Here is a 13,746-nt window from a genome sequence, read left to right on the forward strand (position 1 = left end):
AATTAGCAGTCATCAACTTTTGGTCGGAAAGCCCAATTTCGGAAGCAGTTTTTGACACAAAACAGGGCAATGTATCTGCACTGCACTCTTCTAGACAAACTGAACACAGCGAATATATTTTTATGAACAGAATTTTTGTTTCAAACAAAAAAAATGCTTTTGAAATGTACAAAATCAATGACTCATTTCAGCTTAAAGTTTTTATATTCGCACTTTTACTATCGTAGGTATTAGTTATTAACTGCATTAGAGACCAAACTTTTAATAGTGCTTACAATTTCCGGCAGCTTGTTTGCATCTATCAGTAAAACCTTTCTAAATGGTTGCAACTCCTCGTCTTCCTCCAACCAGTTTCCAGCCAAAGCGGTTGCTGTTTCCTTTTGCACGGAATAGTCGAAACTGGCAACTGAATCTTTAATAAAATACTCTTCTTCATCATTCGAGTATAATATTTCTGCAGATTTCGCTCCGGAAGCTGCTTTCTGATAGTATTTTACAAACATCAAAAAATAGTCAAATTTATACGGCATTCCTTTTGCCTTAGCACGTTCAATTTCGACGAGCAAGTTTTCAAACATAGGAACGCATACAGCAGCAGGAATGTTAACAAATCGTTCATTCAGTAATAAAGCCGTACATTTCGTGCCACTTTGCAGTGCCTCCCGGAACAGCTGTAACACTGCTTCTGTAGCGTATTTTTCTGCCTTTTCAAATATCATTTTTTGCAGCTGCTTGACGCAATTTTGATCTTGTTTGTTAGACAGATTAATGGCTGTAGTAACGCCAAACACTACCTGACAGGGATCTTCATCCATTGAATCTTCATCTTCATCGTCATCATCAGTATACGCCTGTTTTAGCACACTTCCAACGTAATTTTGTCCTGAAATGGTGAATTCGTTAAACGCCTCTAACAACATATAATGACCGATGGTGCACCAGCTTTTTCTCTATGTGAACAAGGGAAAAACACCCCAGTGGCCAATATACAACCTTTATATTATTCTTACCAACGATTACAGTAGAAAGATCGCTTAAGTCAATGTGAGCCTTGACAAACAGCTGGCCCAGCATTTGTTTTATCCCATCTAAATCCGTGTCGATTGGATTACGGCCCTCGAAGTCGACGGTAATTCCCTAAAAATGTTTCAAATTCACATTATCATTAAACTACCAAACGCAAGCAATATTCACCTCATCACCCTTATAGATATCAGGATTTTCATCGACACTTGAATCATCACCACTATCATTTCCAGCTTCCATTTGTTGGGCAGCATCTTCATGGTCTTCAACTTTTAATTTTTTACTTGTCATAATGAATGTCGTATTGAATTATTCAAAACTTTTAAACAAACTTGAAAATGTGCCTAAAGGAAATCGTGTTTTCAAAGCCGACCGACAATACTAGGGCTAGGGGTGACAAAATGATTTGAAAACGTAAATTGAGAAAAATGGCTAATATCGATAATACATCGATAATAATCGATAATAATGTTTACACTGAAAAAATAGTAGCGATGTTATAGGTCTATTACGTAACGCAGCACGGAATGTGGTTTCCTTAAATTTCTGTTACAGATTGTTACGCAAATTTTACGGGCTTTGAGCTAGGCTTTGAGCGATAGTGTTACGCGTAACATTATATAAAAATGTCGAAGAATTTAACTTTTCATATTTTTTTATCATGTCATTTATTTGTTCAGGCTCGTATGCGGCAGCTTTAAGGAGCTAACTTTATTTTTTAAATGTCTAATTTTTATAACATGATCAACACTGCTTATGTTAACTTTTCATATATCCAGCTTTTAACGAGCCATAATGGCGGACGTGTTCGTACTATTTGAACAGCATTTTTGACATTTTCCTATAACACATCGCACGTTTTCTTTCCGTACATTCCTTTAGTTAAGCCCTGTATCCCGCTTACGAAAAAGTCGGATGCCTGGCAGAAATCGAACAGAATCAATATGGCGCCGGCTGAATTTGACATTCAGAACCGGTTCATCTTCTTCGTTTTTCGCTCTATTCTCTTTATGTCATGACAAGTGACAAAAGATGACACGCGCTGCTCGTTGCAGTTTCCGATTCTAGGTAAGAAAATTACAAATTTATATTTGCAAACCTTCAGTTTTCGTTCGTATAGCCACACAAAACAAATCAAACAATCTGCATCTATAACGAATCATAAAAATGTTTGTTTTGTTTAGTGTGCTACATTTATAACCAGACTTTTTTTCAGAAAATTGTTTCCTGTACCGGTGTTCTTTTGTGCGCCATTTATGTGCTTTATGTGTGTGTGCTTATAATAATGTAAATAAAAAACTAGAAAAATAAATATAAATTTGGTTTAACGTAATTTGTATGATGACATTCTATCTTTAGTAATGAAAAATAATACAAAAAAGGAAAATCAGCCGAACCGGTTCCTGCACCGGTTCTGTTCGATATGACTGGCAGAAATCGAACAGAACTCGGGCAGAAAAATCAAAACAAAACCGTTAGGCGAAATTTCTGCCCGAAACGGTTGTTGCATTTCTGCTAGTTTTCACGGGTGACGGCGGCCAGAAATCCGGCAGAATGTCTGGCAGAAAAAGTTTTTCGCTGCCAGTTTTTTGTTCGATTTCTGCCGGGCGCGCCTAAGCGGGATAGAGTTCCGAGCGAAGTGAAAATCCCATACAAACGCTTTTTCACTAGCGCAAAAACTGCATTTCGCTTCACTCGGAACTGTAAATAAACGTGATCCACCGAAATTAAAGATTGTGGATGACATCTTTTTCACTTGGGTACTTTTTCGCGCGCGTCTACGTTCGTGAACAAAGCTGCAGCTATAGCGAAAACTTGACGTTTCAAGCCAATGAATGTGTACAGGTGTGGAAAAGGGAAATATTTATTAATATTGGCAAAACAAACTTCATGACTCCAAAAACATACCGCAACGAGCAATGTGGATTTTTTGTAGAATTTAGACGTCACGCCAAACCGTTATTACTGATTTTTAGGTTTTAAAAAACGTATTGATAATGTTTTGCGCTACACTTAATTACTGCAGCACCATTGCCCCATTTGTAAATACACTCAAGTCTTTTTTTACGCGGTTTGTTTTTTTCAATTAAGCCTATAGTATAGAGTTCCGAGCGAAGTGAAAATCCCATACAAACCGCTCAACTTTTTCACTACTGTGTTACCTGACTCACTGCGCAAAGCGTTGTATTCGCGGTATCGTGTTGGTTCGAAAGGTTTCGAAAAATATCGCCCTTGTATCGAAAATATCGTTGATTTTGATCACTAAAAATAACGTACTTAAACGTTATATTGCAAGTGCTAGTAGTACGCAATAATTGTATTGTGAAACTGAATTGTTATTTATGCAACTTTTTACAAGTTAAATGCAACAACAAAAGCACAACTTACAAAAAATCGGTTGTTATCGATATTAGCTGCATATGCGTTATAAACGAATAAAACGCATGGTGACGTTTTATTTCAACAACACGCATATTCGCAGTGAGTCAGGTAAAACAGTAGCGCAAAAGCCGCATTTCACTTCACTCGGAACTGTAAACAAACGTGATCCACCGAAATTAAAGATTGTGGATGACATCTTTTTCACTTGGGTACTATTCGTTCGCACGCGCCTACGCTCGTGAACAAGGCTGCAGCTAGCGAAAACTTGACGTTTCAAGCCAATGAGTGTGTAGAGGTGTGGAAAAGGAAAATATTTGTTAATATTGGCGACAAAAACTTCATGACTCCAAAAACATACCGCAACGAGCAATGCGGACTTTTTTGTAGAATTGGACGTCACGCCTAACCGTTAGTACTTGTTTTTTGGTTCCAAAAGCGTATTGATAATGTTTTGCGCTACACTTAACTGCTGCAGCACCATTGCCCCACTTGTAAATACCGCATTGGTTTTAAATTTATTTTCTCTTCGCTCGAACTGTAAACCCTTCAATTCACTTCGCATGAACTGTAAACCGAAAGCTAATGAAATTATTAAGAGATCCACAGTCTTTATTTTCCGCGAGCGAAAAAGGGACGCTTTTTCACTTGCTTCAATTTTCACTTCGCTTGGAACTGTATACTTAGAGTGACTATATACAGAGTGGCGACAAGTCAGCCCAAATGTATACAATGCGGTTTTTCCAAGGTTTTTCTTTCTCTTTCCTGCATACGCGTTGGATAGGTCGTCTGCTCGATTGGAATGACACTGACAGATAATTATCATTCCAATTTTGACATTGTCGCCACTCTGTATATAGTCACTCTATGTATACTATGCTTTACTCAAGAACGGTGTAACTTAGGGACCATTTACAAACTACCTGACAAATGTCGGGCCCCTCCCAAATGTATTGAGAAATAAATGAATGGTCCCCAAGTTACCCCGTTCTTAATAATCGAAAAAACAAACCGTGTAAAAAAAGTACTTGAGTGTACCGCATTGGCTTTAAATTTGTTTTCATTTCGCTCGAACTGTAAACCCTTCAATTCACTTCGCATGAACTGTAAACCGAAAGCTCATGAAATTATGAAGAGATCCACAGTCTTTATTTTCCGCGAGCGAAAAGACACGCTTTTTCACTTGCTTCGATTTTCACTTCGCTTGGAACTGTATACTATGCTTTACCGCGAACGCGCGGAAAGAAAACGTGCGACGTATTAGGGAAATGTCAAAAATGCTATCCAAATACTACGAACATGTCCGCCTCTACACACTTAATTCCAAAATAAAGTCTCGGTAAATTAAAATACTGAACTACACAAAAATAGGTCTGTTTTTCCGTGATATCGGTAAACATTTCTCGTTTTACCGTTACTTGGAATATTATTTTACTGAGATATCGCAAATGAAGCTTATTTACCGAGATACTGCAATCTTATTTGCCGAGAAGATCAGTAAAACAGTAAACTCCCGAGCTCAGTAAAATAAAGTGCCGAATCTAGGTACTTCAATATCGTTTTAACGAAATTTCGTTAAATGCTACTGAAAAAAGTCACAAACTGTTTTACCGAGATTTCAGAAAGCAATGTCAAAAATTAACTGTGCGCGATCGACAGCAGTTTCGTTACCGGTGAAGTTAAAATTGTCAAAATGGATGATTTTTTTCATAGATTGACATCGATTTTCGTAAAATACACAAGTGTACGACAGTATTTATAGATCAATGGCGGATCTGGCAGGAGAAAATTTTAACCGCGTAGCGGCATCTCTTCAAAGAAATTTCGGATGGTAAATGAAATGTTTATGAATGTATGAATGTTTTAACTTAACGCATAAATTCTTGCAGATTTTTTTCGATCCCTGGTTATCATTCGGTCTAAGAACCCTACTAGAGGCTGTAACCGCACGTGTGATGCAGCCGCAAAACAGGAAAATCTTTTGAATGGGTTAGTGCAATGGATCGGAGTAAGCTTTTTTAATTACTGTACTGAATTTTAGAAGATAAAATATGAAAGACATTTCTGTAGGTTGACGATTCTCTCCCAACCCATAACGTGAATCCAGTGCGTGGTGAGATGTTGCAGTGTGGAGGCCAATGCGTCATTTCATGGAAAGAATACAACATCCCCGTTGGCTGCCATGTAGTAGTAGGCTTTCTTAGACTATGCGAATGTTACGATATATTTGCCACCAACTGCATGCCCAACGACAAGCAATTCTTTGTGTTTATCAGAGCAACAATTTTTTCAGTAGGCAAATTAACCACTACCGGTGAAAAATTTGCTCGTTCTACGTGGTTCTACCTATTAACTTTGCCCTTATATTTCAATAGTTTATACTATCAACTATACTATTACAGTGTTAAACTGTTAAACAATAATTGTTTAAAATAAAAAAAGGTTAATTATGATAGTTTTATTCAAAATTTTATTGATTTTCATAAACTTATTAAAAATACCGAGTTTTCAGCATATTAATACCGTAGTTCGGCATTTTCAGCTAGTGTTTTACAGAGAATCTCGTTAAAATTTGACAGTTTGGGTCGGTTACGCTTTACGAATATTCGGCAATTTCAGCCGAGTTTTAGTATTGATTACCGGATATCTTGGAAAAATAATACCGAGATTGTCGGTAAAGTTTGACAGTTGTTTGATGTTTTGGATTTCCAAGATCTCGGTGTTTCAATGTTTTACCGAGATTTTCACCGAGATCTCAGCTGTTGGGATCTCGGCAATCTATTTTACCGTGCTCGGCGATAAAATTTAAGTGTGTATGGCTCGCAAAAAGCTGAATACAGCACTTCCCACCAAACTGGACAGGTTGCAGTCGGAAAGTGTAACGGCACCCGCCATTATGGCTCGGCTGGATAAGCCTAAAAATCTCTTTTACTTTCGTAGTCGCGAATGGTGCGTAGTAATTATTGCTGTTGGAAACCCCTTGCCAGAAAACTCGAGTAGCCGGATTTCGAACAGTTTTTCCGGTTTTCGAGTAGATTTGCCTAGAGTGACTATATACAGAGTGGCGACAATGTCAAAATTGGAATGATAATTATCTGTCAGTGTCATTCCAATCGAGCAGACGACCTATCCAACGCGTATGCAGGAAAGAGAAAGAAAAACATTGGAAAAACCGCATTGCATACATTTGGGATGACTTGTCGCCACTCTGTATATAGTCACTCTAGATTTGCCTAGAAAAATCTGGCATCCAGTTACAGGGACAGGAATTTTGGGATTACAAGAATATGTTGTGTAATAAAACTGCCTGACGTTATCATTATTTAGTTAAAAGTTTTTACGAAATAGTTTCTTGATATAGTATCAGCAGGATTATGCATCCAGATTTGTCACCACATTTACATACGCCGGAGTGTAACGAGTTGATTGACCAGTTGAAGCAGTGTCATACAGACGTAGGTTTTTCAATCGTTAAAAGAATTTCATGAACAATTTTTTAAATTTTCTAGCACACGTTTGCCAAATTTGTTGGATATTGTAATACAATCGATCAAAAAGTGGTAAATTGTTTGAAAAAGGAACGCATTGAGAGAAGCCGCTTGAACCGGGAACAAGCACAAAAGAAACAGCTTCGTATACAGGAACGGATGCGACAATTTAACATCGAGGAAGAAGGATCCCGGCCTTAGATATCCCGTCAAATTATGGTTGACCCTGAAAAGTTCTTTTCGGAAGAGCTTCCGCAAATATGTGGCAAAACTGTTCCATCAATCGAAAGTAATTTTGTATCGGATCATCCGTCGATTGTGGACAGATTCTTCACTAGATATTGTTATGTTCATAGCGCTAAACCAATAGAACCGCATTTAGTACTGTTTCATTCTAACCGAATTTGTTTAATCGGACTGGCTTCAAATCACGAGGCTTTTTCACGTGGGATTAAATCTATTTCATACGAAGTAGGCAAAATAAATCGCAGTCAGAATCAAGTCAGTGGCAAGAAGAAAAGTGGTGGCATGATTGTACAAGCAGATTCCACTTTGGCGCTGGTAACTTGTAATGACGGTAGCGTTTTTAAAGTTCGAAGTTGTATACAAGGAAAATTAGTAGAAGTTAACCAGCGGTTAGTTGAAAATGTTGGGTTACTGCAGATGGAAGGATATGGATACGTAGCTATTGTAATGCCAAAACCGGAACAATGCGAGGCGATAAAACAGAAATTATTGCCCATGGTTGAAATGGAACCAAAAATTGACCGCAATATATCTGATCCAGACTCTTCTAGTAATAAATAACAGAGTGTAAACAAACTTTATTAAAATATACTTTATTTCCTAAGGAAAAGCACTATCAATTAAGATAAAATCGCAAATGCGTACTTGCTTCGATTGTGACTGTCAGGACAGATGTCAGGCCAATCTTACCTGTATCCGACCACGTTTTCTCCCAGTACATATCTGTCCTATTAGTCTATGGAGGAATAACTAAAAATGTTTCTTGCTAACTTGCTACCAACTCCACAACGGGAGCTATACGAGTAGCATTCCCTCTAAAGCTCTACTCAATATTATTCCTCTACATCAATTGTTTGTTTACCATGTTTTATAAATGTACTTTCCTTGACTTGAGTAAAAGCGATGTAGCTGACAGGTTTTCGTTATTTTAGTGATAATAAATTACAAATTACATCAATTCATTTAATCAGGTGCTGTAAAAGTGCTTCTATCACAATTTCGTGTTCTGGACTTTCTTCGCTTTGATTGGAATGCCAGAAAGCCGGATTTTCGCCCCGGGCCACTGGCTTTCTTAACAGATAGGCTTTCTTAACAGGTAGGTCAAGAAAAAATAACATTGTAGGTGCTGGTATAACAGGCAGTTTCAATGGGAAAACATCCCACTGTATTTCAAGCAGAAATATGTGCAAGACTAGAATGCCTATCAATCTGTTTCTGTTCTGTTTCTGTTTGCAGCACGAGGTGGGGCAGTTAGAGCCAAGTCTGTCCAGGGCTGAGATAAGGTGGTTGTGATAATGATAAAAGAATCCTTGCGGATAACGCTAGCGTCATAATGCGTTGGTGATTATGGATTAATGAGGAGGAAGAAGAGTGACAGAACTTGGCTCGTTATAATTGTGTACTTGGTGAATATAGAATAAGATGGCTTGAACTTATCTTGTTTTCTCCTTCCTTTGTTTGTTTCCTCATCTTGTTCATCCCTCTCTTACTTTGTGGTTATTCACGGCACCACGTCGTCCTCATCCATCGCTGCCACCAGTCGCCTGTGGCTGATCTCCCGCCGTCCCTCACGACAACATTGTTGCCGTGAGAAGAAGCGATAGAGATCAGGCAGAGAAAGAAAAGAAAAGAAGAAATTTTTAGTCAACATGCCGATTGCAATTTTCGGGTTAGTAATATCACAAGAATTCTATGTCTGTCCATCACCTATGCTACTACCGACTAACTACTCGCTAGGATGGACGCTACTCATCTCTCCAACTACCCATGTCATCACGGTTGACCCAGCGCTGTTCAACCACCTATGCTCATTAAAAGCCACAGCCGCTTCTTTATCTACCATCTTTGCAGTATTGTAGCTGTTGGCGTAAATTTTCGAATATTTTGTACGGAATATTATTCAAGAGCAATATTATCACTCAGAACTGTCGAAAAACTACTTGAACTTCCGAAAAATAGAGCAGATGCGATATAATGGGGACTGGTACTCGCTCGTATTATTCCCGGTGGCATTAATTGCCTATTTGTAGTGGTAGTCAACCGATTTGGATGCTCTTCAGACCCTGGTCAATTGAATTCTGTAACTAAGAAAGGATGAGGTGGATCAAGTAGAACTTCACTTGGAGATATGTATATATGCCGTGTTAAGTCTTAAGTGCAAGCTGTCACTGAAGCAAGAGTTAATAAGATGTCAACGACGTTGATAATTCTGTGAGGATGGTTTTGAATCGAAAAAATCCTCATACCATGGGCATATATTATGTACTATGACCATATTTTAGGAAGAGGGAATGATGGTATATTGAGGACAGCCCTTCGCTATCGCTTGAATCAACCAGAGAATCGAATGTCTGTTTTTACTTGAAGAGCTATACTCTAAAAAGATTTAGTTAGAAGTGGAATTCCAGTTGAAGTCTGCCAAGCTTTGGGCAATGGACAGAACAAATGCATATCGAGGCTATAAAGCTTTTCGAGAGATCCACTGTACTGAGTCCGACCGCGACGAAAGCAGCAAGAATGGAGAGGAGCAGGCCGCCGGTGAGTTGCCACCGTCCGACTTGATGGACTCTCCGACAGTAGCTCATCAGCATTAGGAGGGTCTTTGGGAGACAAACAGCGTCATTCGTGATAATTTTATGTTGTTAGTTGAATACCGTTAACGCGGTTAGTCACAAGACATGCAAATCACTCTAATAAAGGAAGGAAATAAGAAAATAACAATAATAATTATAATTAATTACATCCAAAACAAAAATAATACAATAGAGGTGACAGTAACAACAACGATAGCACTATTAGTAATTTACTATTATTACATAACATAGGAAACTGACACAGGAAACACAGCTACTGACTATAACTTCCTGCCCATTAATAATTGTAGTTTGGCAGCATAGGTATAAGAAAAAATTCCGACTCATCATAGAACACTCAAACATATATTCATTCGTACCTATACGCCCATGCACACTCATACATGCATACACCTGTATACATGTACGTGTGTGTATATTTTTCAGTGCTGTGCTGTCTATAATCGCATAACAGCCACAAATTCTATGGCAAACTCATAGAAAATGTCTCGATTACGCAAATAAAGACATCACATCATTTTTGAACACTCGTTCGTTCTAACTAGCGATGAATTTTAATTTTCATGAGTAAGTCAAAATCTCATGAATGGTGGGGATTTGGTTTCAGTTTTCTAGAGAAATTTCTGTGCATACCAGCAATTCATCTAGGGAACTGAGTAAGCCCTCCCGGTGCTTCGGCCCAAACGGGTTGAATTTAAAATCAAATCCGTTCGTTTTCGCTCCATTCCGCTTTACGAGACACATGCTACAGGTAAAGGTAAATTATGCAATACTACATACTACACATATATCCAACTTAAACTATATTACATTCTACATGCGGAACTAAGATTTTTAGGTCGTTTAGCCGAAGTACGCGTCAAACCACCTACCCATGGGAGGGACTAGAATGCCTATCAATCTGCATAAAAAGAAACTACAAAAATGCATATATTTGTATTTGCTCAGATATTCAAGTAGCACTAAATGCTTTAAATCTTATGTATAAAAATAGATTTCTGTCAGTCTGTCTGTCGGTATGTTCCTTATAGAATCGAAAACTACTGAACCCATCGGCGTGAAAATTTGCATGTAGGGGTTTTTGGGGCCAGGGAAGGTTCTTATGATGGTTCGAGACCCCTCCCCCACTAAGAGGGGGGGGGGGGCTCCCATACAAATGAAACTATGTAACACAAATTTCTGCGAGAACTAATCAAACAAACGGAGCAAAATTTGGCAGGTGGATGTTTTTGGAGACAAGAATTTTTTATGGCGAATTGACACCCCTCCCCTCTTTACAGGGGAATTATAACCGTTCTCCCCTTTAGAAAGGAGGGCTTCCATACAAATGAAATACAAGTTTCCTCATAACTCCAGAACTAATCAAGCAAATGGAACCAAATTGAGCATGTGGGTGTTTTTGTAGGCAATTTTTTTCTATGGTGAATTGAGACCATTTCTCTCTTTAGGAGGGGAATTATGACCCCTCTCCCCTTTATGGAAGGGGGTCTTCCATACAAATGAAATACAAATTTCCTCATAACTCTAGAACTAATCAACCAAATGGAACCAAAGGGACTAGCAACTTTCATGGACGGACTTCGTAGAACGACTTTCATGATTTTTTCCAACTTGAGATTTTTCAAGTAATACAGGTCGGGCTCGTTTATCCGACAATAATACGAGTAAGGAGATCCAACGACGCATTCAAGCTGGAAATCGAGCCTACTTTTCCCTTCGCAAGACGTTTCGATCAAGGAGCATACGCCGCCGCACAAAGCTGATGATGTACAAAACGCTAATCAGACCGGTAGTCCTCTACGGACTTGAGACAGTAACTTTACTTACGGTAGACATACGTGCACTTGCCGTTTTTGAACGAAAGGTGTTGCGGACTAATTTTGGCGGAGTACAGACGGAAAGCGGAGAGTGGCGGAGGCGTATGAATCACGAGCTACAGGCACTGCTTGGAGAGATTCCCACCTGGCGAAAGTTGGGAGACTACGGTGGGTCGGCCACGTCGCAAGGATGCCGGAAAAAATTTAAGAATTTTTAAAAATGGTATATTTTTGATATCTTGATTTTAAGTTTTATTTTCAAATTTTTGAAAAATTGGTAAAATATTTTTTTCAGTGCATATTTTTTCAAGTTCAGAAATTAATTTTCTACAGCTTTTGCATTTTGTATTTCGAACGAGTTGAAATATTCCGATCGACTTGGCAAATATTTCGTTCGAGTTATTTTTTCATATGAAGATCTTTTGTTCGAGCCGCTGTTTTTTCGAACGAAATGTCAGCTTCGAACGAAACATAAATCCTTTCGAAATACAGAATAGGGGTGACAATCTTTCAAACGTGATATACATGAAAAGAAATACGCCTTTTTTAAAAATGAGTCTTGAATCAAAATGGCGCCAAAACCTGTGGAAGGTGTATATATTTCGTCTTATCAAACACGTTTGTAAAGTTTCATCGAAATCTGAGAGGTTCAAATTTTGCCATTTATCTATTTCACGTGGAACTGCTCTGTTTTCAATGCCGCCTATAAAGTGCTGTTCCAATTCTTTTCCGTCGACTATTACCAATTGCGAACAGATTTGTTGTAAGTTGTAACTTATCAAGCCGATGCTTCGTCGAAGGTCGGTCTACAATGGATCAAATATTTATACTGCGGCAGTTCCTCCAAAAGTGCCATGAATACAGAGGTCCCACGCACTATTTGTTCGTGACTTCAAAGCCGCGTATGATATCATCGACCGGAAAGAGCTATGGCAAATCATGGACGAGAACAGCTTCCCCAGAAATCTCATCAAACTGATTCAATCTACGGTGGACGGTACTCAGTGCTGTGTGCGGATTTCGGGTGGATTGTCAAGTTCATTCGAATCACACAGAGGGCTTCGTCAAGGTGATGGGTTCAACATAGCGCTACAAGGTGTTATGAACCAAGCGGATATCAACGCTCGGGGCACGATCTTTAACAAATGTAGTCAATTCGTCTGCTTTGCCGATTACATGAATATTATCGGCAGAACATCTGTAGCGGCTGAACAGTACACCAAACTAAAGCACGAAGCAGTAAAGTTTGGGTTAAAGGTAAATACGTCTGAAACAAAGTACATGCTGGCCAGTGGAACCGCTGCCGACCGACGCCTCTTGGGCAGTATTGTAATGATCGACGGTGATCAGTTTAAGGTAGTTGACAAATTTGTCAACCTTGGCTTACTGGTAACGGTGGACAATGATACCAGCCGCGAGATTCGGAGGCGTATTATCAGCGGAAGTCGAGCTTACTAAGGGCTTCACAAGCAATTGCGGTCGACTAAGGCAGACTATGCCCCCGTACAAAATGTACCCTGTACAAGATGCTTATTAGTCCGATTGTTTTCTTCGGGCATTAAACATTGATAATGCTCGAGGAGGACCTACGACCTAACAAACATTTCTGTTGAATAGCAGCTTATTCAACCGTTGAATAGCTAATTAGCGGGTAACAAGCGCTTCACAAGCTGTTATGCAACAAAAATGTTTGTTGGGGAGTGCGATCTTCGGTGACATACAGGACAACGGAATATGGAGGCGGAGGATGAATCATGAACTCGTACAGTTCTAAAAAGTTGCTAAAGCTGAACGGCAGGGAATGTTGCAAGAATGCTGGACAACTAACCTGCAAAGATGGTGATTGGCTGCAATCCGGTAAGAACAAGATGACCAGGAGCGCAACGAGCAAGATGGTTAGACCAGGAGGAGTAAGATCTGGCGGAAAGTACTCGGTGTCCGAGCAATTGGAGAGCGGTAGCCCATAACGGAGCCACCTGAAGAAACCTTTTTCAGCAGGCTTTGTGTTTGGTCGACAAACTATTTAAGAAAGTAAGTGAGAACGGTTGGGCCTTAGAAAAAGTTCATATGACAATTTTTTTTCTAAATTATGCTCAGAATTTATTTTGGTTTACTTTAACAAAAAGTGTAATATTTAGATATTTTTTAAAAAATTGTCAAAATTCAAAGGTTAAAAAAAATTCGAAAGAGTGTCAA

At 38.9% G+C, this 13,746-nt stretch overlaps 3 protein-coding genes across 3 annotated transcripts in view; 2 read left to right on the top strand and 1 right to left on the bottom strand.

Annotated features, from left to right (window-relative positions):
* Positions 1-1,418, bottom strand: LOC128745100 (protein BCCIP homolog). The gene is made up of 3 exons (XM_053842086.1): positions 1,195-1,418; positions 1,011-1,137; positions 1-883 (listed from the first exon to the last, which is right to left on the bottom strand). The coding sequence occupies exons 1-3, from the start codon at positions 1,315-1,317 to the stop codon at positions 231-233; spliced, it is 903 nt and encodes a 300-aa protein (XP_053698061.1). The 5' UTR covers positions 1,318-1,418; the 3' UTR covers positions 1-230.
* Positions 1,419-6,987: 5,569 nt separating this feature from the next.
* On the top strand, positions 6,988-8,071 carry LOC128742955 (protein Abitram). The gene has a single exon (XM_053839458.1). It carries the CDS (start codon positions 7,110-7,112, stop codon positions 7,698-7,700), a length of 591 nt encoding a protein of 196 aa, XP_053695433.1. The 5' UTR covers positions 6,988-7,109; the 3' UTR covers positions 7,701-8,071.
* Positions 8,072-13,304: 5,233 nt separating this feature from the next.
* LOC128745730 (endochitinase) overlaps positions 13,305-13,746 on the top strand; it is a 29,575-nt gene continuing 29,133 nt past the window's right edge. The window contains exon 1 of the mRNA XM_053842810.1: positions 13,305-13,407. Coding sequence (XP_053698785.1) covers positions 13,305-13,407 — 103 coding nt within the window. The remainder of the gene's footprint in view (positions 13,408-13,746) is intronic.

Source organism: Sabethes cyaneus, chromosome 1 (assembly GCF_943734655.1).
Source record: "Sabethes cyaneus chromosome 1, idSabCyanKW18_F2, whole genome shotgun sequence".
Taxonomy (NCBI): Eukaryota; Metazoa; Arthropoda; class Insecta; order Diptera; family Culicidae; genus Sabethes; species Sabethes cyaneus.